The 22,562-nt window shown below is 41.2% G+C and overlaps 1 protein-coding gene across 2 annotated transcripts; it reads left to right on the plus strand.

Moving 5' to 3' along the window:
* Nucleotides 1-233: 233 nt before the first annotated feature.
* STT3A (STT3 oligosaccharyltransferase complex catalytic subunit A) lies at nt 234-22,562 on the plus strand. Of its 2 annotated transcripts, none has more exons than XM_052661575.1 (18): nt 234-303; nt 2,353-2,479; nt 3,274-3,334; nt 5,667-5,788; nt 6,169-6,314; nt 7,822-7,912; nt 9,075-9,181; nt 9,840-10,004; nt 11,234-11,414; nt 12,222-12,377; nt 13,307-13,398; nt 14,071-14,226; nt 14,498-14,686; nt 15,637-15,753; nt 15,870-15,972; nt 18,778-18,966; nt 19,782-19,897; nt 20,811-22,562. In XM_052661575.1, the coding sequence occupies exons 2-18, from the start codon at nt 2,392-2,394 to the stop codon at nt 20,847-20,849; spliced, it is 2,118 nt and encodes a 705-aa protein (XP_052517535.1). In that variant the 5' UTR covers nt 234-303; nt 2,353-2,391; the 3' UTR covers nt 20,850-22,562. The 2 variants fall into 2 exon arrangements, with proteins under 2 accessions (XP_052517535.1, XP_052517536.1); XM_052661576.1 differs by lacking the exon at nt 234-303 and adding an exon at nt 861-976.

A 22,562-nucleotide genomic window follows, 5' to 3' on the forward strand; every position in this document is an offset into this window, starting at 1 on the left:
TCTTTCCGCGCTCGGGCTCTCAAGAGCCGGCCTATCACGGCTGGGCAGTTGGACGAAGTCCCGCCTTCTGGCTACTAAGTGATATCTGTATTGTCCAGTTAAAACGTGGGAGCGCGGCGGCGTTCGCGCCTCCGAGGCTGACAGACAGTTCCAGAACCCTATCGCTCTTTTCAAGTGTCGGATTGTACCTGAACTAGCCAATGGGGAGCAGTCCCGGAGGCGGACCCGGCGCTGCCAGGGTTGGGTGCACCGTTGAACAGATGGCAGAGGGAGGCGAGCGGATTCCTGAGGAACGCCGGTCAGGTGAGAAGGCCTTGGGATGTAACTTGAGGATTAGCGGCAGGTGCAGTCCAAGGCGTTGGTGGGACTGAGCGAAGCGCAGGAGGTGCGGCTTTAATGGCGGCGGCCGTGGGCGCAGGCACAGTCTGGGGCCTTGCAGAGGAGGGGGCGTGGGACGTAGTGTAGGGGGAATGGAAGGATGTGAGGGTCTGGGATGGGTCGTGCACTTAGGCCAGGTGGGCGTGGGAAAGATGGGGCTCTGGCACCGACTAGTCCTGGAGGGGGTGGCGCTTAGGATCCTTACGTGGTGGGGTGTCCCACGCCGGGTGGTGCCGGAGGTGTTTAGTTCTGGGTAGATGGGAGACGAAGGGAGGGACCTGCGGTAGTGGGCAGAAGTGGGGGAGGGAGGGACAGGCGTTAGGAAGTGTGTGGGCAAGTTGGGAACTAGAACCAGTGAGACAAGACTCCGCACTTTGCAGGCACAGTTGAAGTGGAGGACAGATGCTCAGTGTTTTAAGAAAAGTGTCTTTGCCATTAAGTGATGTGCGAACACGACCAGTGAGCACAGTATGGAAACTCCCTTGAGATCCTGGCCTAAATTACCAGCTTCTTTACTCCGTTTTCAAGGAAAGGTTCTAGTGCTCTCATTTCCTCCGCTTAGTCGTCTAGGCATGTGGCTCCTATCAGCTCAATAGTGGTAAGTTTTCCTATTTCAGGCGTTGGAGAAAACAAGTACAGTCCTGAGAGATGTAACTGTGTTATGGACTTCCTAGAGTTAGGTGTTTATTTTTGATTGCAAGGTATGGTTTTCCTTTGGGACTATAATTAAAAATAAATGTACAACTGCTCCTCTGGGACAGTTAATTATGGAAAAAGATGCTTGAGTCCTTACTTTTGGAGCTAGGAATATGATTCTTCATGCCCTCCACCCTACTTTTTTCCCTCCGTTCCTCTAGTAATAGGTGAAAAAAGATCAGGAGGGATCCAGGTTCCTTTTATTTTTTTTTCCTGCAGTCTTTAGTGTTGCATATTCTTTATCACTTAGCCCTTGACCAGCTTATGATTTAAGAAGGTAGGGCTGTTTTAAACAGAAATAGCTATGCTCCTACTGAGTGCTGATAAAATATTGTCCATCAAGTGATCACCGTTCTGAATGGTCTAGAGACTACTTCTCTCCTTCAACATTTTATTTTAATCTAATACCCACCCCCCGCCAAACAGCTCAGTCTTTTTTTTTTTTTGGCCTTAGTAGGAAAATTTTATTTTTTTTACCCTCCAGATTATTATCTGGTTCTGGCTCTCCGATCAGTGGCTTAAATCAGCAGTGTCAGTTACAGGATGCTTTGAGACAGCTGATGGGAAGTGGGTGTAGATTTGAGCAGCAGTTAAAGTGTGATATAAGAGATTGAAAGTGCAGTGATCTGTCTGTGTGCCTCTCCCTCCCCTCCTGAGTGCATGACTGCTTGTATTGGTGAAGAGTCCTGCGCTCTAGTTGACCCTGCAACCCCACTGGGATGTGGAACAGAAAGAAGCTTGTAGCCAGAAAGTTTGCAGCTGAAATTTAGGGATGTAAACGGTGCCGATGAAGTCATGACTTCTGTTTCGCAGCCTTCTGCTTTCACTTCTGTGCTCCTTCCCTGCTTTCTTTCATACATTCCTGCCTTTTCTTAAATGCTGTGTTTCTCCGTGTAATTATTCTTCTCTCTGTTTTCAGTCCTTCCTGTTTGCTTTGCCTCTCTTCCTCCGACCCTCTTTTTCTCTGTGTGTTTCCTCTTTACTCCTGTTGTAGCACACGATTGCCAGGTGTGCTCTTTGGTAGCTGCAAAGACCGAGAAAGAGAGTCATGGTGATGGGAGTCTCATCATTCCTTTCCATCCTTGACTTACAGCTGTGACATGCCGGCTTCCTTGTCTGTTGGTCATAATTCAGGCTCAGCTTGGGTCTCAGTCCTGACCCTCTCTTGTGCGTTCACTACTTCCTTTCTCTGTGGTTCTCTCCCACCATAAAATATGAAAGTGAATTAGCTAAATTGAAGGTGTTTGATATCTCATGGTCTTGGCTTTCCACTTTTAGCTATTTGACTGTCATCTGTTGCCGCCCATTGATGTGAAGATGACCAAGCTGGGATTTTTGCGGTTGTCCTATGAGAAGCAGGACACACTTCTGAAGCTTCTGATTCTGTCGATGGCTGCTGTGTTATGTGAGTGTGCATGTGGCCCTCTCTTTCTTCAGGATATGGAAAGGAGAAAATTTTGAAGGAAAAAAAAAATTAGCAATGGCTTTCTTAAATGCTTTGCTTTTCTTCCAGCAGATTGTAATGTGTTCTTTTTTACTGTTCTCAACCAGTAGAATTTTGTGAAATCAAAAGAAACACAAGGATTGTAGAAGTTTGGACTAGTGATCATCTGGGAAAGAATGGGAAGCGTGCTATGTTAATTTTGGTTTTTCTTAGAACTGAAAGTGGTACCAGAGACCCTGGGATACTGAGTTTTGTAAAAGATATTTGTCTTCTGTAGTTGCCAGTATTTCTGAAAAGTCTTTCTGAAAGTCTTTCTCAGTATTTCTGAAAGTCTTTCCAGCACTTATTCTGTTTTCTTAGGTTTTTCTTGCTCTTCATGAGTCATAAGTAGTCTAGATTCCCTTACCTCTTAGTTCACTCCAAAGGTAAGGTTGTGGGGAGGGGAGGTCAACATTTGTAGAAGATAACCATGTAAATTAGGTGCAACACTAGTAGGTGAATGTGTTGTTATAGGCCTTGATAATAAGTAGTTAAATGTGTCCTACTTCGGTGGAAATGTGGGGATTATTGTCACGGGAAAATGAACTTCCTTGTTTCTTGTGTGTGGGCGGGATGGATAAATACTTTATCAGTCATTATTTTGTACTTCCTGTGACCTCTGTGCGGGATACTACTACTGTCTGTGTAACATTGCTATCTGCTATTGTTTTTCATGGTATACCGCCATTAAAATATTAGTTCTCTGTTTTGTGCAGCGTTCTCCACTCGTCTCTTTGCTGTCTTGAGATTTGAAAGTGTCATCCATGAATTTGATCCGTGAGTACCTTTGCTTGGTCTGGTATTTCCTTCAAGAAGCATTCAGGTTAATGGGTTTCAGATTCAAATTCCAGTGAACTCTTGGTAAATGGGGATGTACTTTCTATGCATTTCTGTAATGGTCCCCTTTTTGAAACATTTCCAGTGGAATTTGAGACCAGTTGAGTCTCTCAAACTTATAAAAAATGAGAGAGGCCTTGTTGGTGTGTCTACCTATTGCTTAAGACCTGGATAAGCTAAGAGAAGTCTGACTTCTCAGCTTGGTCAACACGTAATGGTACAGGCTAAGGGAAAGGGGACTGGGCCTGGTGGGTGTTTGAGGCTCAAGAGAAAAATCAGAGGTCGTAAACTTGAGATCCATGACTTTTTTTCTGTTTAACAATTTGTGTGGTATAATTGGGTCTGTCAGTTAAGTTCTAAGACATTGAGGAAAATTTAAAGTTGTGATTTTGATTAGGGATTTTATTAGCTAAAAAGAGGCATAGATGAAAGACATTCACATAGCTTCATTCTGTTCCAAGAGCTGTTGTACAGATTATCTATAAATCTTCACAGTAACCCTATGAGTTGGAGGTATTAGTGTCCCCTTTTTACAAATGTAACCAGGCTGGCAGAGGCCATTCAAGGTCACATGTATAGTAAATGTTACATTTTGGTAAATGTTACATGTATGGTAAATGTTACACATACAATAAATGTTACATGTATAGTAAATGGAGGAGCCAAGCTTTGAATTGAGGTTTGTCTCTGTTTCTAGATACTGGAGTAACTTGTATTACTGAAAGTTAAGGCTTCATTTAAAATTTAGAGAGCTAGAATCATAGATTCTTGATGCATCATTGATATCATAAAAACAGAATAATAGGCTTACAGAACATTGATTCAAGTTTAATACCCACATATGTTTGCAAGTTTGTAATATTGCTTTGGGTAGATATTTGAAAGCACTTTGGAGGCATATAGTTATCAATTTTTTTCCCTCAGGAATGAGATAACTTATATTCTTTTGGTTCTTGATCACCAGTATGTTAGGGCTTTTTCTCACACCCTCCAGATGCGTGAACATCGAGATGAGATGGTCAGGGAAAGCAAGAATATCTGCTCTGTAGTCATAGAGACAGAAGGGATGTACAGATCATGTGATTTGACACTTCCTTTGGCAGAGCAGGAAACTGATGCCCAGAGTGTGACCCCAGGCCAGACCTTTTCCCACTAACTCGCACTTCCTGTCTCTCTCTGCTGCTCCTGCCGTTAGGTCTAAGAAGGACATGATTCTGACACCTGGTGACTGCCTGCTACCCCTATCCTTTCTGTCTCCCTGACAGTTACCAAAATAACATTCATCAGAATAAATAGAAGGATAGATATCTATGCTATCTGCTACTTTTCTCACTTGAGCTGCTAAAATTGGACTGACCAAGGAGGAAATAGGGTTAGAGGGGTGGGCAGGAAAGATGGTTAGTCATGATCATCTTTAGTGATTAAACAGTTCTTTTCATTTTACTTATTTGTTTATATTATTTTATTATTTGTAATAAATCAGTTAATATATATGTAATATATATAGATAATTATATGATAAGTTTTATATATATATACATAATATATTATTTGTCTTTCTTTTTACTTTTTAAATGAGAAACTTAAGGGGCTTCATAGCTTGAGCCTAAAGAACTGTGTTTTTTTGTGTATAACTCTAAGCATTTTGTATCAAATACTTGTCCTGTAATTTTTATTTTTATGCTACCATGTAGGTGGCATTCAGAACTATTTTAAATAACAACATGAGTAGATCTGATTACAAATTTAAATACTCATTAAGAGGTGTGTGTTATGGAGTAGACTAAAAAATGTTCATCCTGCATCTGTGGTGTTACACCCACATCTTTAGAGATGCTCCTCACTTGAAGTTACCCGTGTGTCCTCATGTGTGTTATGGAAATGTTCTTTTGTGTGTCGCTGTGAGTCGAATCTGTTGGTGCCCACATCTCAGCTGTCCTGTCTTCTGAGTGCTTGAATCTTCTGGCTGGGGCTGCTGCCTACTACATGCCAGCCTGGTGAAGTGTCCTTTGTTTAATTAGCCTCCAGTTGCGTTTCCTTATGAGAGAAGCAGCGCTTTAACTGAGACAAACACGGAGTTGCAAATGAGGAGACTTGTGGTAATGTGAAGTGATTTTCCTGCTTCAAATACTTCTGGGTACCAAACTGACTTTGATTGGAGTAATGAGGAGTTCCTCAGTGGTGTAACCCGAGGAGCCAGATTCACTGCACACTGGGGCAAATGCTTGGGTACGGGGAGGAGCAGACACAGTTCTTCACTGTCTTGCTGCAGGTACTTTAATTATCGTACCACCCGGTTCCTGGCTGAGGAGGGATTTTATAAATTCCATAACTGGTTTGATGACCGGGCCTGGTACCCTTTGGGACGAATCATTGGAGGAACAATTTACCCAGGTGAGGGGAACAGGATTTTTCTTTTCCTTACAGCAGTAGCTTATTTGTATGATGTGGAACAGTGTGTTTTATTTCTAATATCTTTGTTTTGTGACCCTTGTAATTCCATTCTGATTACAGATTCCTAAAAGTCGATCCTATGTAGAAGGGAGAATGTGTATGAGAGAGTGGGGGTGGGTAGCGTTTCATAAATCCTGGACTTCTGATTGAGTCCACAGGGTGGAAATTTATAGGCCTCATGCAGCTGCTGTTAGTGTTTCTGGTGGGTTGTTGGGACCTGGGTAACCACAGTATCGGTAACTTGGATTTTCCCTTTCTCTTTCCCTTATGTTCTTTGTCTTCGGAGGATAACCTGTTGGCCTCTCTTCTTCCTGTTGCAGGCTTAATGATCACCTCTGCTGCAATCTACCATGTCCTCCATTTTTTCCACATCACCATCGACATTCGGAATGTCTGTGTGTTCCTGGCCCCTCTCTTCTCTTCCTTCACCACCATCGTCACGTACCACCTTACCAAAGAGCTCAAGGTGAAGGATTTGGGGTGACAGGAGTCTTGGGAATGGATGCTGTTGAACCTCTCTAGTAGATGCTAAAGGGTGGGGGACTGAGAGCTTAAGAAGGGCAGGGAGCTAGGGGCTAAAGACAGCTTTTGTTGAGCCGAATTGCTAGTTTCATCCCAGTCCCTCCCTAGAATATGTGGTGTCTTATCATTAACAACTGTTTGTCCATATAAGGGAATGTTTGAAGGTCAAATATGAATTGCTGTATATGGAGAAAGAATTTTTGTGTTAGTTTACTCATCACAGGACTGCCTTTTTTTTTTTTTTTTTTTGGCTGCAGTGGGTCTTCATTGCTTTGTGCAGATAGCGAGAGGGGCCTGCTTATTCGTGGTGGCATCTCTTAACGCAGAGCCCGGGCTCTAGGCACATGGGCTTCAGTAGTTGCGGCTCGAGGGCCCTGGAGCACAGGCTCTATGATGGCGGCGCACGGGCTTACTTGCCCTGCAGCGCGTGAACCTTCCTGGACCAGGGATCTGACCTGTGTCTGCTGCATTGGTGGGTGGATTTTTACCAGGCCACCAAGGAAGTCCTGGAAAAAAAATATTTAAAGTGAGATTTAGATTTTGAATTTATTATCCCTCACAATCTAAGGGAGAGAAAAAATAGCTACAAGATATGTTCCGAAACAGTTAGTTCTTCCTATTGGAAATGGACACTTAGCTTAACAATTATTTGTTGATTTTTTAAGAAACATTTATTTTAAAATTCTGAAACCGCTTGGCTCTTGTAATTAGAGTCTGTGATATGGTCTCTCCTTCCCCAGGTTTCTGCCTTGCTGACCCTGGCTCCTGGGATGTTATTCTTTGTGGCTGTGGTGTCAGGGAGATACCTGAGAGGTGCTAAACCAGTTGGAGGGCTTGGGAAACTTGAGTTTAGTTTGAAAGTTCTTTCATCCTTCTCCTTGCTGCCCTATTCCAGATTTGACTCTTATCAACAGACAGGTCCTTCCTCTTTTGGTGTGTGAGTTATATTTTGTTTTTCCTCTTTCCCGAGTTCACAGATTGACTCGGAATATTCCAGCTCTATTATCTAAACTGGCATCTTCAGTCCACTGTAGATTATCACCTCTGTTTGTTGACCTTTTAGCTCAAATACTTAGGTCTTCCTTTGTGTATGCTTGCATAGCTTTTAGGGATGTGACTGGTGTTCTGTGGTGTGCATATATTGTTGAGGGGAACTCAAATCCGGGGGTATTCCAACCCAGCCGCCCGTTCTGGGGCAGCATCTGACTGATCTCATGATTTGTCTGTTCTTAGCACATGTATGCTCAGTTTCAGACTTAGTACCATGGCAGGGAGGGAACTGGCTGTGAAGTGTGTAACGTTCTTGTGCTGCAAGCATTCCTAGCATCACATCTCCCTTGCAAAGTGGCGAACTATCCTCTGGGCCCCGTAGACGCGATTGGACTAGTGGATCCTCTCCTCCCCCGCAGCTGTATTGGTGTTGGCTTCCTGTTACCCCTCTTGTCTTGCAGGATGCAGGAGCTGGCCTTCTTGCTGCTGCCATGATTGCTGTGGTTCCTGGCTATATCTCCCGGTCTGTGGCTGGCTCCTATGATAATGAAGGTACGACTTAAAGTTCACCTTATTATCCAGTAGAATTCTGTGAAGGGTAATAGAATCTGGGTTCAAATCTGCTATTCAGCAATAGCAAAAATGGTATCTGGGTGAGAAGATTAGAAGTGGGCAGGAAGGGACCTCAGACTGTTAAGTTTATGTTCTCTCTCTCATTTTCTCTAGAAAGGTCGCTGGTAATTTTCCTTAAATAAGGCCTTTGGCTCATCTCTGTATTCCTAAAAGTAGAGTTAGGTTTTAGGGTTGGATGGGTTTTTGTTATTGTTTATTCATTCAGTGGTGTCTGATTCTTGTGCAGTCTCATTTACTGTAGCTCACCAAGCTCCAGGGTTGAATGATACCATTGTTTTAACGCTGTAATCATTTGCTTTATTTTAGATGAAAGAAATGGATATTCGTAAAACCATAATGACTTTTATTGACTTATTTCCAAATCACTCTGTATTTATTGAATGTTATTGGTAAAACAGAGTTAGGTATTACAGAAATAGTTAATGAATAAGAGTATTGGCTTATAGTTAAGGAATTACAGAGACAGATAATGAACACAGTAATTTAGCCCATAATTTATTAATGCAGATCTATAAAAATAAATCTAATGGGCAGATAGTATTGTATGCTATGAGAGAAGTATGAACAGAGTACTTTGGGAATGCAGTGAGAGAAGAGATTCAGATGTGGGGATCAGGGAAGGCTTTTTAGAAGAAGTTGTGTTTAAACTGGGCCCTGAAGTTGGAACTACATTAGGCAAATATTAAGGAGAGAGGCAGTCAGGGCATAAAGACCAGCTTGTGGTCAGACGTAGAAGCAGGGTGGTGCTTGATAGTGTGGGATATCGTTAGGACTCAGGTAGCAGGTTCAGTGCCTGAAAAGAACAGTAGCAATAATGACTAACACTGAGTGCTTGCTGCAGGCTAGATTCTGTTGCAAGTGCTTTACATGCAGTGGTTAAATTTGTCTTTATGACACGTTTATGAAGTGGACACTCTTATATAGGACTCTTTTTTTTCTTTTGCCAGAAACTAAGGCAAAGAGATGCAGAGTAATGACACTGTTAATGGGTGGTAGGTCTGAGATATGCAGGGAGTTTGTTGGAGATCAGTATTTAATATCCCAGTGTGGCCTTCTATTGAATTTTGTGTTCTTTCTGCAGGGATTGCCATCTTTTGCATGCTGCTTACCTATTACATGTGGATCAAAGCAGTCAAGACTGGTTCCATCTACTGGGCAGCAAAGTGTGCCCTTGCTTACTTCTACATGGTAACTCTTCAGTCCCTTCTTCCGGGAGTCTCTCTCTGTCTGCATACCTGTTGGGATCTACTGATGTAAATTGGAAGTAGCTCTTGGGGTTTGAGACCATAGAGCAGAGGACAGAAGCTTTATTGTCTTTTGTGTCCATACCAAGCCTAACCCAAGGCAGGCAGATGATAAGATAGAGGAAATTTTTTTTAATTTTTAGAGGTCTCCAGATACTGTATTTCTTATGGATAATATTGGTTGGCCAGCTCTCTTTTCTGATATGTTTCCCTTAAATTTTTCCTTTCCTAACACATTTTTTTCTGTTCAGTCTTTCATTAACCCTGAGACTTCTTCCCTTAACTGTTTCCGCTTGCCCACATTTTGCATGTATCCCTAAATCCTCCATGTGACCTAATAGTAGGTCGCATCCAGATTAACGCCGAGGGTTAGGGGCCTTTTGTTTCGTGATCACAATGACAGGAGCCATATAGAACAGAGGACTGAGTTACAGTAATGGGTTTAATTGGATTTTCCTGTTTAAAGAAGTCAGTTACTTAAACTGTTTAAACCACTTGGCATTAATAACGTTGTTGGTTATCATAAATAGGTGTTCTTTAAAAAGGTCACAGGTAACAAGGAGGAGTGCTGAGAGGAAGTGTCCTTTTTCATCCTGTCCTAGGTCTCTTCGTGGGGAGGTTACGTGTTCTTGATCAACTTGATCCCCCTTCACGTACTAGTGCTGATGCTCACGGGGCGTTTCTCCCACCGGACCTACGTGGCGTACTGCACTGTCTACTGCCTGGGCACCATTCTTTCCATGCAGATCTCCTTTGTGGGTTTCCAGGTGAGCCCTAGACTGAGTGGAGCTCTTAGTTTCTTCCACTTTTTCCCTAGTCATCTCCAACTAAATTGATTTATCTTGGATTCTGTTGAGGATGTTGAAACGTACAGGTCTGACCTTGGACTGCTTGTGTTAACTGAAAAAGCACAATCATTGGTCAATAAAGTCTGCCCCCTGAGAGTGTTAATATTTGTTCATGTAGTTTAATTGCTCTTAAGTTAGCTTAAGTTTGGGGAGAAGCAGGGATATTTTGGTAGAACTGGGTTGATGCGAGTGATCACAGTTATCTTTTTCAGTCCTTCTTAATGTGAATGATCCCATTCAGTAGTAATGACCCCTGAACTTGTTAATGGGGCCAAGTAATTAAGTCCTTTAGGAAGCAGAACATAGACCTTTTAACCACATTACTCCATCGGGTTAAGAGACAGCTATTAAATCAGAGGAATGATGCGATATGTGTGATTTTTCATGTAAAATTCTTACGAAAAGTGGAACCCTTATTCAGCTCAGCAAGTATTTCTTTGCTCATCCCCTACAATGTGCAATTTGCTAATAACTGGGAAATGTAAAAAGTAAAGATGTGATCCTGGTCCTTAAGGAAGTCTTGCTAGGAAAGACACCCATGTAGCTCTCTGTGATGTAGTGGTCCTAGAAATGTAGTCCTGGACCAGCAGGCTCAGCAGCATCAGGGAATACATTAGAAATGCAAATTCAGGATTTGAATCTACTGAGTTTCAGAAGCTCTGGCGGTGGGGCTCAGCTGTCTGTGTCTAAACACCCCCTCTTCACTCTACCGTGATTATGCTGCCCGGGTGGAGTTTGAGAACTGTTTGTCTAAGTTACAGGAGAGATCCAAGGTGTACAGATATAGAGGAGAGCTATGGATTTCAGCTTGGCAGAGTAGGAGGCAATAGTATTTGCTTGGGGCCTTGAATGATGGGAATTTTAATGAATGCAAATTTTGGGAAAATGAGACAATTACAGTCGAGGCTCAAGAAATAGCCTGAGCAAAGGCCAGACATGTGATATTGATAAGAGTATGGTATACTTTGGACTCTAGGTATTCTGTGGAAATGTGGCAGGTGAATTGGACCCTCCCCTGGATTGGCCCTAATTCCTTGGTAGCCTCAGAACTCACTGGACCCTTTGGTCTGAACTTGGTCCGGATAATTCAGGTCAAGGCTGGACCCGTTGTTTTCGTGACATTCTCACACATCTGGTTTCACCTACAGCCCGTCCTTTCATCAGAGCACATGGCAGCCTTTGGGGTCTTTGGTCTCTGCCAGATTCATGCCTTTGTGGATTATCTACGCAGCAAGTTGAATCCACAGCAATTTGAAGTTCTTTTCCGAAGTGTCATCTCCCTGGTGGGCTTTGTCCTTCTCACCATTGGAGCTCTCCTCATGCTGACAGGTAGGAAAGGCTTTTAGTATTAAGTGTAAATGGGTATGAACATAGCATAAACTCCAGAAAACATGGGTTATTTCTTGACCACAGGAAGATGCATTCTTTTTCTCCCATTTCTCTTGATTTCATGCATATTAAATCCATATTATACATTCAATCCATTTGTCAGCCAGTATTCGGATTCAGCATAGAAAGAAGATCTTATTAGATCAGTATTTAACCTCAGAAGATTCACACTTGGTAACAGAACTGTATTTACCATGCTTATCTTTCTCTTTTTTTCTTTTGTCCTTTTCTTTCCTATTGGTATATTGGTAGGGTAGAAGAAATCCTAACATTGTTTGCCCTACAATATGACTTCATCTAATCCTAAATGACAGAGCTATGTCGGTTTAGTTTGGTTAGCATGGCACTTTTTCCTCACGTAGATGTCTCAGAGTCTAATTTGATTTTGCCCAGGACTCTGTATTGTCTAATTCAGAGCAACATTGGAGGACAGCCTGACTTAGTTTATAGCATTGGCCTTGGTTTGACCAGGTTTAGTCTAACCCTTCCAGGAAGCATTTCCACCTTCCTTCTCTGAGTTTACATACAGCCTGACTTTATTCTGCTGTCTGTGCTGACATAAGTACTCTCAAATTTGAAAGAAAGGAATCAATGAAATTCTCAAGATATTCATGACGTTTAGACAAAAACCTAGTCTTGCTTTGTCTCAGAGAACCTTATTAAAATGGAAAGTTCTGATTAGTTAAGATCAGATATTATTTTGTTTCAGAAGTAATTGTGAAATATTTGTTGCCTCTTTGCTGCCAGGAAAAATATCTCCCTGGACGGGGCGTTTCTACTCGCTGTTGGACCCTTCCTACGCTAAGAACAACATCCCCATCATTGCCTCTGTGTCTGAGCATCAGCCTACGACCTGGTCCTCGTACTATTTCGACCTGCAGCTCCTTGTCTTCATGTTTCCAGGTCCGTCTGCCTTGTTCCAAAGTGGTCTTCTTTGTAAGAATTACTTGATTCAAAATAAGTAAAATATCCCCATCCATATATTTGCATTGTTTTTGTTTTTTGCCTGTGTATTTATGTGGTACAGACGATGGCTAAACATGTTTTTCTAATATTTGAAGCAGAATGGAAATCAGTTGAACAGTTGCAGATACTGGCAAGTTCAGAGTCTCACAGTTTTCTGTTCAGTTATATTATAAAATTCAACCCTAATTCAGATTTTTTCTTTTTAGTACTTCTAATGTACCCCACCCCTCATCCCTGACTCCTTCCCATTTATCTTCTTGATAGTATTTTGACAGTAGGCATAGCTGATTGTAAAGCCTCTTCATCTAATTTACCTTCTGGCTAGTTCAGAGATAACAATTTACCACTGGTAGGGAACTTTTTTTTTAATTGAAATAACTTTATATTTTTTCTTACTATGCAAATAAGTTGTCTTTTGTACAAATAGAGACAAATATTAAAGTTTCAGGAGTTCTCACCACACACCTGTTGCTCCTGTTAACACTTGAAATGTATATTCATCCAGTTGTTTACTGATTAAAAGTCAGATGATAGAGTTTTTCTCCTGACTTTTAAAATTTTATAATCATAATTTATGTTATTTAGGAATATGTCAGCGAAATAGTGTTTAAGATACAGCATTTGTTAATTTTTTAAGTACAGAGGTATGTAAAGAAGGTGGCAAATGGTCCATAAACTTCCGCAGCAATATTTTAATTGATGTGTTTTATTCTGTTTTATAAATATTCTATAGTTAAATACCCCTTTATGTTGGACATTTAGGTGGTTTCAGATTTTGTGCTATTTTAGAGTGCCATAGTAACATCTTTGCAGGTGTCTGATTGTTTTTCCAGCTCTTCACTTCTTTTTTCCCTTTATTTTTGTAGTTGGTCTCTATTACTGTTTTAGCAACCTGTCTGATGCCCGGATTTTCATCATCATGTATGGTGTGACCAGCATGTACTTTTCAGCTGTAATGGTGAGGAATGCCTTCAGTCTTGGTGAACCTTTCCATCCTTGACTCTGGGGGTTTTCTTCTTCCCCTGGCACGGGAGGATTCAGTGCTGACAATTGTGCAGAGGCTTCCTTCTGAGCACTTGAGGGGCTGAGTGGTAAAGCTGCTCACTGCTGTTGACCTTTCCTGGGAATGTACAGGGTACTCACATTTTCTGATTGTGAGGCCCACCTTTCTTGGATTCATACCCTTGTGTCAGGGAGAGGCCCTATGCAGGTTCCCTCCCCACTCTTGCTGGAGTCTCAAAAAGGGACATGATGTTTTTTTCTTAAAGGCTTGGGTGCTGAGTGCCAGGTTGTTAAAAGAGAGGAGAGATTTTATATATTGCAGCTAAGACAGTGCTTCTCAGACTTTTTTGGTTCCAAACCACAATTAAGAAATACTTTTTATAGCCTACAATTAACTCAGGATGTACATACATTCGTACATGTAGAACTGGGAAAGAAAAAAAACTTTAAAAACCCACATAACTTCTATTTTAGACGTGTCAAGTATTTTCTCTCCTATTTTGTTCTGTTCCATTGACAGACCATGTTTGTTGAAACCCCTAAACAGAGGTCATCATCTACTAATAGGTTGAAATCTGTAATTTGTAAAACACCAATCAGATTGTGATCTTGCTTCCTATTTTTTTAGGTGCGTCTGATGCTGGTGTTGGCGCCTGTTATGTGCATTCTTTCTGGCATTGGAGTCTCTCAGGTGCTGTCCACTTACATGAAGAATTTGGACATAAGTCGACAAGACAAGAAGAGCAAGAAACAGCAGGATTCTACCTACCCTATTAAGAATGAAGTGAGAAGCAACACACAGAACAGGCTGGGGGAACTGCGTGTGCGGTGTGTGCGTGTGCGTGTGTGTGCGTGCAGAGGTGCAGGCATCTGTAGGGATTTTTTGAGTGAGGGGGAGTAAAGTGGAGCACTGTCACCAGAGGTCAGAATTAATTAATATAGCCTCTGACTTATTTTGGTTCATTTTTTCTAAATCATTGACTGTCTGTAAGAAGCTGTTCTGTGCTATTGTAAATTTAATTTGGTTTATGACACAGTTCTTCTTCCTTGTCTAGGTGGCAAGTGGCATGATACTGGTCATGGCTTTCTTTCTCATCACCTACACCTTTCATTCGACCTGGGTGACCAGTGAGGCCTACTCTTCTCCCTCCATCGTGCTGTCTGCTCGTGGTGGAGATGGCAGTAGGATCATTTTTGATGATTTTCGAGAAGCGTACTATTGGCTTCGTCACAATACTCCAGAGGTGAAAATTTGGGAGGTGTGGGACTGTGGGGTAGGAAGAGGGGAGAGACATTTGCTGTTATAGCGAATCAGATAGGTTTTAGATGGTAGAAAGCTTGGAGAAATTGGCACTATAGAACCTGGTGTTGAGTGGGCCTTAAAGGTCAACCTCCGCTCAAGTTAACATGTCTTCTGTAGCAGCCCTTCCTGGTTCAGATTATTTGCACTCTGCTTGGGCACTTGTATTGACAGCATGGTGATATTCTTGTGAGGTAGGCCATCCCAGTTATGAAAGAGAAAGGTTAACAGTAAGTAATGCATGTTTATTGTAGAAAAATCAGAAAACAGAAGCGAAAAACAAAGACACAAATTTTCTATAAAGGATCACCTAATGATAACCACTTCTAATATTTTGGTTTTTACCTTTGGAGCATTTCCTTTCCAGTAGCTACTGAGATTGGCAATTGTGAGTTAGATTCTTATAAGAATTTCTTTTTCTTTATTCGTTATATCCTGCGATTTATCCCCTCCCACATCCTACCTCCTTTCTTTATAGGAACTGATTTTTGTGATATTGTTTATGATCATTTTTTATGATGATCATTTCTCTGATGACACCAAGCTGTTTATTTGGAAATATTACACAGCTCCCTACACCTCCCATGCCAGTATGTTTATTTTTATAAGATTATCTGGAATGAAAGTATTGGTAATGCTGGATTGTATAATTTGCATTGAGATTTCATTATGGTATACAGGTAGGACCAGGTGCCAAGATTTATTTTCTTGTTAGGCATGCGTTATTCTGCAAAGAGTCAGACACAATTGAGTGACTGAACTGAACTGAACTGATTCTGTAAAGATGTTAATTAGCTGTATGTTAATTCCTGTCAGATGCCCTTTCACTCCTAGTATTTGATTTTTGGAGTTGGTGAGACACTGGTAATTTCTATTTCTCATTCTTCTTTTCAGGATGCGAAGGTCATGTCATGGTGGGATTATGGCTACCAGATTACAGCTATGGCGAATCGGACGATTTTAGTGGATAATAACACATGGAATAATACCCATATATCTCGAGTAGGCCAGGTAAGGTGAAAGGGTCATTTGAGTATTTGATGCACAGGGTCTCATGGAAATACTTCTCCACGAGGGATCATATGGCCTGGAATTTTGCTCTGAGAAATGTGCATGTGTTTTTCCAGGCAATGGCATCCACAGAAGAAAAAGCCTATGAGATCATGAGGGAGCTTGATGTCAGCTACGTACTGGTCATTTTCGGAGGCCTCACTGGGTATTCTTCAGATGGTAATGAACTTGATTATATTTCTAGCTACAAGGCTAAGAAAACTAGATGAATCTCCTACTTTTCTATCCTTTTACTAATCTTATCAACATATTTCCTTAGTTGATACATATTTGCAACTTGAGGTTTGGTTATTTTGATTTTTGTTTCAAACAAGTAGGAAGTAGATGTAAAGAATTCTCATGCAAGTATGAAAAGTGAAAGTGTTAGTCACTTCAGTCATGTCTGACTCCTTGTGACCCTATGGACTGTAGCCTGCCGTGCTCTTCTGTCCATGGGATTCTCCAGGCAAGAATACTGGAGTGGGTAGCCATTTCCTCTTCCAGGGGATCTTCCCAACCCCGGGATTGAACCAGGTCCCCTGCATTGCAGGCATATTCTTTACCATGAGCCTCCAGGGAAGCTCCGTGTAAGTATGGCATGCTATAATTGTCTGAAGACCTAGGAATAGTTCCACAAGCAGTGAACAATAAAGAACATAAGGCCTCTGAGAATGAGCTTAAGAATTAGCATTTTTTAGTGGGTTTAAGCCATAGAATCATCTCCCAACTTAAAATGTTTCTCACATATATATGTGTGTGTGTGTTTGTGTGTGTGTATATATACATATATATATGGCATATGTTAACCATGTTCCTTATAATTATTAACAAATCCTGTGGTTAGAAGAATCATCCAAATATAGTTCTCTGCCTCAAAAAAACCTTGAAAAACTTAAAGCAATACCTGTTTCAACTTTAAAAGGTTAAACACTTCTGAAAGTTTATAATAAAAATGGTAGTCCTCTGGTTCTAAACCACCTTATAATATCAGTTCCCAGGAAAATTACTCCTTTAGTTATTTACTTATATTCATATTTCTAAATAATATGTATATTCTATTCACGGATCGATCATTTTAGATACCCTTTATCAACTTCTTATACTAGATAAGGAGTTTAGTTCTCTGTATTTCCCTCTCCCCCTTTCCATCTTGCATCTTCTCAGTAGAGTTAATGATCAGTTTTTGGTTAAATCCAGATAAAGCCTTTTCACAATCATGACTAAATAAATACTGTGTACTGCTGAGTCAACCTGTACACCGTGGTTAAACATTCTTATCTAGAATAACTTGTTTTCCTGCAGTTAATAATTACCTCTTATTTCTATCTTAATTTTCTTTGACTATATGGTTGCTTCTTAGAGATGTTCAAATTTTAGATTATATCTGGCTTCTGATATGGACAGACTTACCAGATTCACCTGGATAGAATGTGTAAAGTGTCAGTATACTGTAGTAAGACTAGTTTCTATGTGTGTCTTGTACAGGCAGAGGAGGAATGACAATAGCTGGGACGCGTTCCCGTGGACGTGCACTTTCACAAACAATTGCTTCAGCACTATTGGGTTATGTGTGACTCTAGGTTTTTTTCTTATTGATAATAATAATACATGCAAATAGTACAAAAAGTTTTTTTTGTATGTATGTTTGTGTGCTTATGTGTTTGTATGCGTATGTATTTTTATATATGTGAATGTATACCCATAGGTGGTAGAAATAGATGGTTCCCTGAAATGTTTAGCATTCCATGAGACATACATAAATCTGTCTACCTCATTTTCTTATTAGGTCATCTGTTGATAGACTGAGGTTATTTCCATATCTTATTTATTTTGAGTAATGCTGCAGTGAATACTGATTTCTCTTGGGAATAGTGATTTCAATTCTTCTGGGTATATATCCCAAGAAATGGGATTTCTGGATCACATGGTGGTTCTATTTTAAATTTTTTGAGGAACTACCTACTGACTCCTATAGTGTCTGTACCAATTTAGATTACAACCAGCAGTGCACAAAGATTCCCTTTATTTAGCATCTTTACCAACATGACTTTTGTCTTTTTGACAAGAGTCATTCTAGCAGGTATGTGGTGATGCCTCATTGTAGTTCTGATTTACCTGCGTGCATGCTCAGTTGCTCAGTGGTGTCCGAGTCTTTGCGACCCGTTGACTGTAGGGCATGCCAGGCTTCCCTTGTCCTTCACTGTCTTCTGGAGTTTGCTCAAACTCATGTCCATTAAATTGGTGACGCTATCCGACCATCTCATCCTCTTCCGCCCCTTCTCCTCCTGCCCTCAATCTTTCCCAGCATCATGGTCTTTTCCAGTGAGTCAGCTCTTCACAGCAGGTGGCCTAAGTATTGGAGTTTCAGCTTCAGCAGCAGTCCTTCCAATGAGTATTCAGGACTGATTTCCTTTAGGATGGACTGGTTTGATCTCCATGCTGTCCAAAGGAGTCTCAAGTCTTCTCCAGCGTCCCAATTCAAAAGATTCAATTCTTCAGCACTCAGCCTTCTTTATGGTACAACTCTTACATCCTTATATGACTACTGGAAAAACCATAGCTTTGACTATACAAACCTTTGTCAGCAAAGTGATGTTTCTGCTTTTTAATACACTATCTAGGTTTGTCATAGCTTTCCAGGGAGTAAGCATCTTTTAATTTCATGGCTGCAGTTACCATGAGCAGTGATTTTGGAGCTCAGGAGAATAAAATCTGTCACTTCTTCTACTTTTTTCCCATCTATTTGCCATGAAGTGATGGGACCAGATGCCATGATCTTAGTTTTTTGAATGCTGAGTTTCAAACCAGCTTTTTCACTCTCTTCTTTCACCCTTATCACAACGCTCATTAGTAGCTTTCTTATTTTTATAACTTTAGAGTTATATGGTACTGTATGCCATTAGGAAAGTATTAGAAATAGTGAACTTTCATTATGTGATTTAGCTGTAGCTACCTTGCTGATAAAGCAGTTTTTTCTTTTTCTAGACATCAACAAATTTCTGTGGATGGTCCGGATTGGAGGGAGCACAGATACAGGGAAACACATCAAGGAGCACGATTATTATACTCCAACTGGGGAGTTCCGTGTGGACCGTGAGGGCTCTCCAGTGCTGCTCAACTGCCTTATGTACAAGATGTGTTACTACCGATTTGGACAGGTTTACACAGAAGCCAGTAAGTGATTCCTGAGAACCTTAACAACAGTAAGAAGAGTAGTAGCTAACACATACAGGATATTTTTTATATTCTAGGCACTGCTCTAAATGCTTTATTTCTACTAATTCATGTAATCCTTACAGCAGTCCAAAAGACTGATGCTAATATTATTCCCATTTTATATGTGATGAAATTGAGGTACAGATAGGTTCCTTAACTGCACAAGGTCCTATAACTAGTGCTGAGTCAGGTTAAACTCAGGCAGTCTGGCTCTAGAAAAGTCTGTGCTTTTATTCATTACTTTTTATTACCTCTCAGTAAAAGGTGTTATACTGGAGAAAGGATTATGAAAGAGAATAGAGTGTGATAAAGGACTTTACATTTCTTCAGATAAATTGAAAGAAATGTGCTTAGGTTAAGTCTTTCCTTCTGACTCACAATTTCTTGGTTCTGCAATTGGGACTGTTTTGTGGATGCAGGCCTGTGACATCTGGAAAGTTCTTCTCTGTCCCCTGGAAGGGTTACTGGTGTGTCCCAGAGGTCCTGGGTGGTAGTCCTCAGGAATAGAGGTGCTTGGAGGTCAGGCCTCTGTCTTTTAGAAGAGATAACCTCCGTGGACTCTGCCAAGCACCGTCTCGAGGAAGATGTGAGTTAGGATAGCACTCAATTTGCCCTTCCTGACTGATGTCCTTTTTTGTAGGCCCTACTCTCTACACAAACTGCATGCTAGGGAGTAACATTCCAGTGGGATGATTTACCACATGGACTTACTGTTTCCTTAGGAAATGAGCACTGTAGAAAGAAATTTATAGCCTTTTTTTCTCCGTTCCTAGAGCGTCCACTAGGCTATGACCGTGTCCGGAATGCTGAGATTGGGAATAAAGACTTCGAGCTTGATGTCCTAGAAGAAGCATACACCACAGAACATTGGCTGGTCAGGATATACAAGGTGAGCAGGTGTTACACTGTGACAGCAGCTCTAGTGCTTAAAAATAGGCCACGTATTTCTAAAATAGGGATATTTCTGTGTCTGAAAAATAGCCTGCTTGGAATTTTTCTTTTATTTTACATTGTTCTTAGTAGACACCCCAGTCTGCTGTCGTCCTGGCAGTGGTTGCGGTGATATTTTCCCAGTTGGAGTTAGGCTTGATCTGTTTTAGTGATTATCAGGCTTGAGGGAGGTAGTAGGAGAGTGTGTGTGTTGTTTGAACTATGTTTTCTTCTCTCCCACTGAAGAATTTATGGCACAGAGAGTCACATCAGTTCAGTTCAGTCACTCAGTCGTGTCCATGGACCGCAGCACACCAGGCCTCCCTGTCCATTACCAACTCCTAGAGTCTACCCAAACTCATGTCCATTGAGTCAGTGATGCCATCCAACCATCTCTTCCTCTGTCGTCCCCTTCTCCTCCCATCCTCAATCTTTCCCAGCATCAGGGTCTTTTCAGATGAGTCAGCTCTTCGCATCAGGTGGCCAAAGTATTAGAGTTACAGCTTCAATATCAGTCCCTCCAATGAACACCCAGGACTGATCTCCTTTAGGATGGATTCGTTGGATCTCCTGCTCCAACACCACAGTTCAAAAGCATCAATTCTTCAGCGCTCAGAGTCACATAGAAGTGTGTTGTATCTCTTACATAAGAAAAGGTTGAGAACCTTTGCTGTATTTGGAGGATAGATCATTTACACAGCTCCTCACAAGATACCCTGAGAAGCCCAGCAGAGAATAGCCAGTCTCATACCAGAGCCAAACCAGGGAGCAGAATCCAGCGTAACCCCTTCCTGTCTGGGTGAACCCAACTCAGTAGAGCTCTCCCGTGCTGACCTGATTGTATACGTTAAACTGATACCTTTGTGTTGCAGGTGAAGGACCTGGATAATCGAGGCTTGTCAAGAACATAAATGTTACGTCTGGTTCTGATCTGCTTCGCACTGAGTGCGTCCCATTTAGGGCGCTGAAGACGGTTTAAAAAATATGCAGTTTATAAGAACAGAGCGCGATGAGATTAGAATTGTCTGGAGGTTTTGCCCTGGGCAGTGTGGGCTGGGCCAAATGGAGTGATCTTTATAATTCTGAGCAGGTTACCAAATGAAATGTCATGGCTTTACTTTGGTCAATTAAAGGGGGGAATTTTTTTTAAATGTGCCTTATTTGTTTTGACTTATAACTGATTTGAGGAAGCCTAAACTTTATGCCAGGCTGGTAGAAAGACAGAGAGCAGACCTCATCTGTGGTCTTAACTCTCTAAATGAGCCATGTATGGGGCATTCTGTCATTCTCTTTCTCTCAAATCAGGAAAACTATCAAGGACTAGCCGATCCTACATATACAAACAGTTTTGTCATTTCAAAAACTGCAGCACCTAGCCCAATGCCTTGCACATAGTGAGTGCTCATTAAGCATTTACTGAATGAATAAAAGTTCACGGGTCCAGAGGAGTGCCATTTCTGGGCAGGAAAGGCAGCTGTGTTGCCATCATGTCTCTGTTCAACATCGCTTGTCCTTAGCGGTGCTTTGACTACAAGGGACAGGAGGTGGCTACCCAGACCTGATCACACTAGGTATTTTTGTGTGTTTTTATCTTTGAGCAGGAGTACATCCAGGGAAACTAAATCAATAGTTTTGAAGACTTAAGGCAAACATACAGTGTTCTCAATGGAAAGGAAGACTCTCTTCCAACGTATGTATAGAACTTGACGGTCAGTAGGTGTTCTTGAATTAGCTGACTTGCAACCATACAGATCTATTTGAAATCTCGCTTTTCAGCACTCTCACTCATCCATGGCATATAGTCCATGTCTCTGCTAGTTTCCTTGAGCTTGTGCACTCAGCCTGTTGGTTTTACCTAAAGGTGAGCTGCTTTTGTCCCTTCGTCTCAGCCTCTTTATTATTACATCTTACCAAGAAGCTCTGTGATCTGGTTTTGAAGGCCTTGCCAAGTTAGCTACAGAAAGCACAGGAGTCCCATCATATTTAATGTCAGGACAAACAGCCTTATGTTCAGTTATACTAGGGTATTTTAAGACTTAACATCAGTGATGTATATAAACCCATAGTTGGAAAAAAAAAAAGGTAACTCTTTACTGTTACCTGTTTAAGAAATAGGAGCAATGACATGACTTTAAGTCAAAATGGTGTTCCTAAAGGTATGCTCAGGTCTACCTGTGTACCCTTCCAAGCCAATTTATGAACCAGGTGCTTCAACTGTGGGTGAGATTTAGAACTGATGTTAAGATTTGACTTACTGTATGGAAATACATGACTTGATTTATATACAGAATTCCTCCCTAGTGGAAGAGGTTGTTCTAAGGTGGTTTTTTTAAATTGTTTTTTCTTTTTTAAACCAATGGGAGTAATACCAGAGATCATTAGTGTTTTCCTCTGTAAGGATGATAACCCTTTATCACTGCACTTGCTGCTCTTATGATTTTGTTACTTTCTAGAGTACATGAAGCTATATATATATATTTTTAATTACTTGTAATTTCCACTGTTACAGTGAACTGAGTGTAAAAAAACATTAATTCTAAAAAGAGACAACACTGTTTTCAACGCCCCTCAGAGGTACTCAAAGGTTCAGGTACTTTCAACTCCGCTGATTCTCACATTACTTA

Source organism: Budorcas taxicolor, chromosome 25, assembly GCF_023091745.1.
Source record: "Budorcas taxicolor isolate Tak-1 chromosome 25, Takin1.1, whole genome shotgun sequence".
NCBI classification, from domain to species: Eukaryota; Metazoa; Chordata; class Mammalia; order Artiodactyla; family Bovidae; genus Budorcas; species Budorcas taxicolor.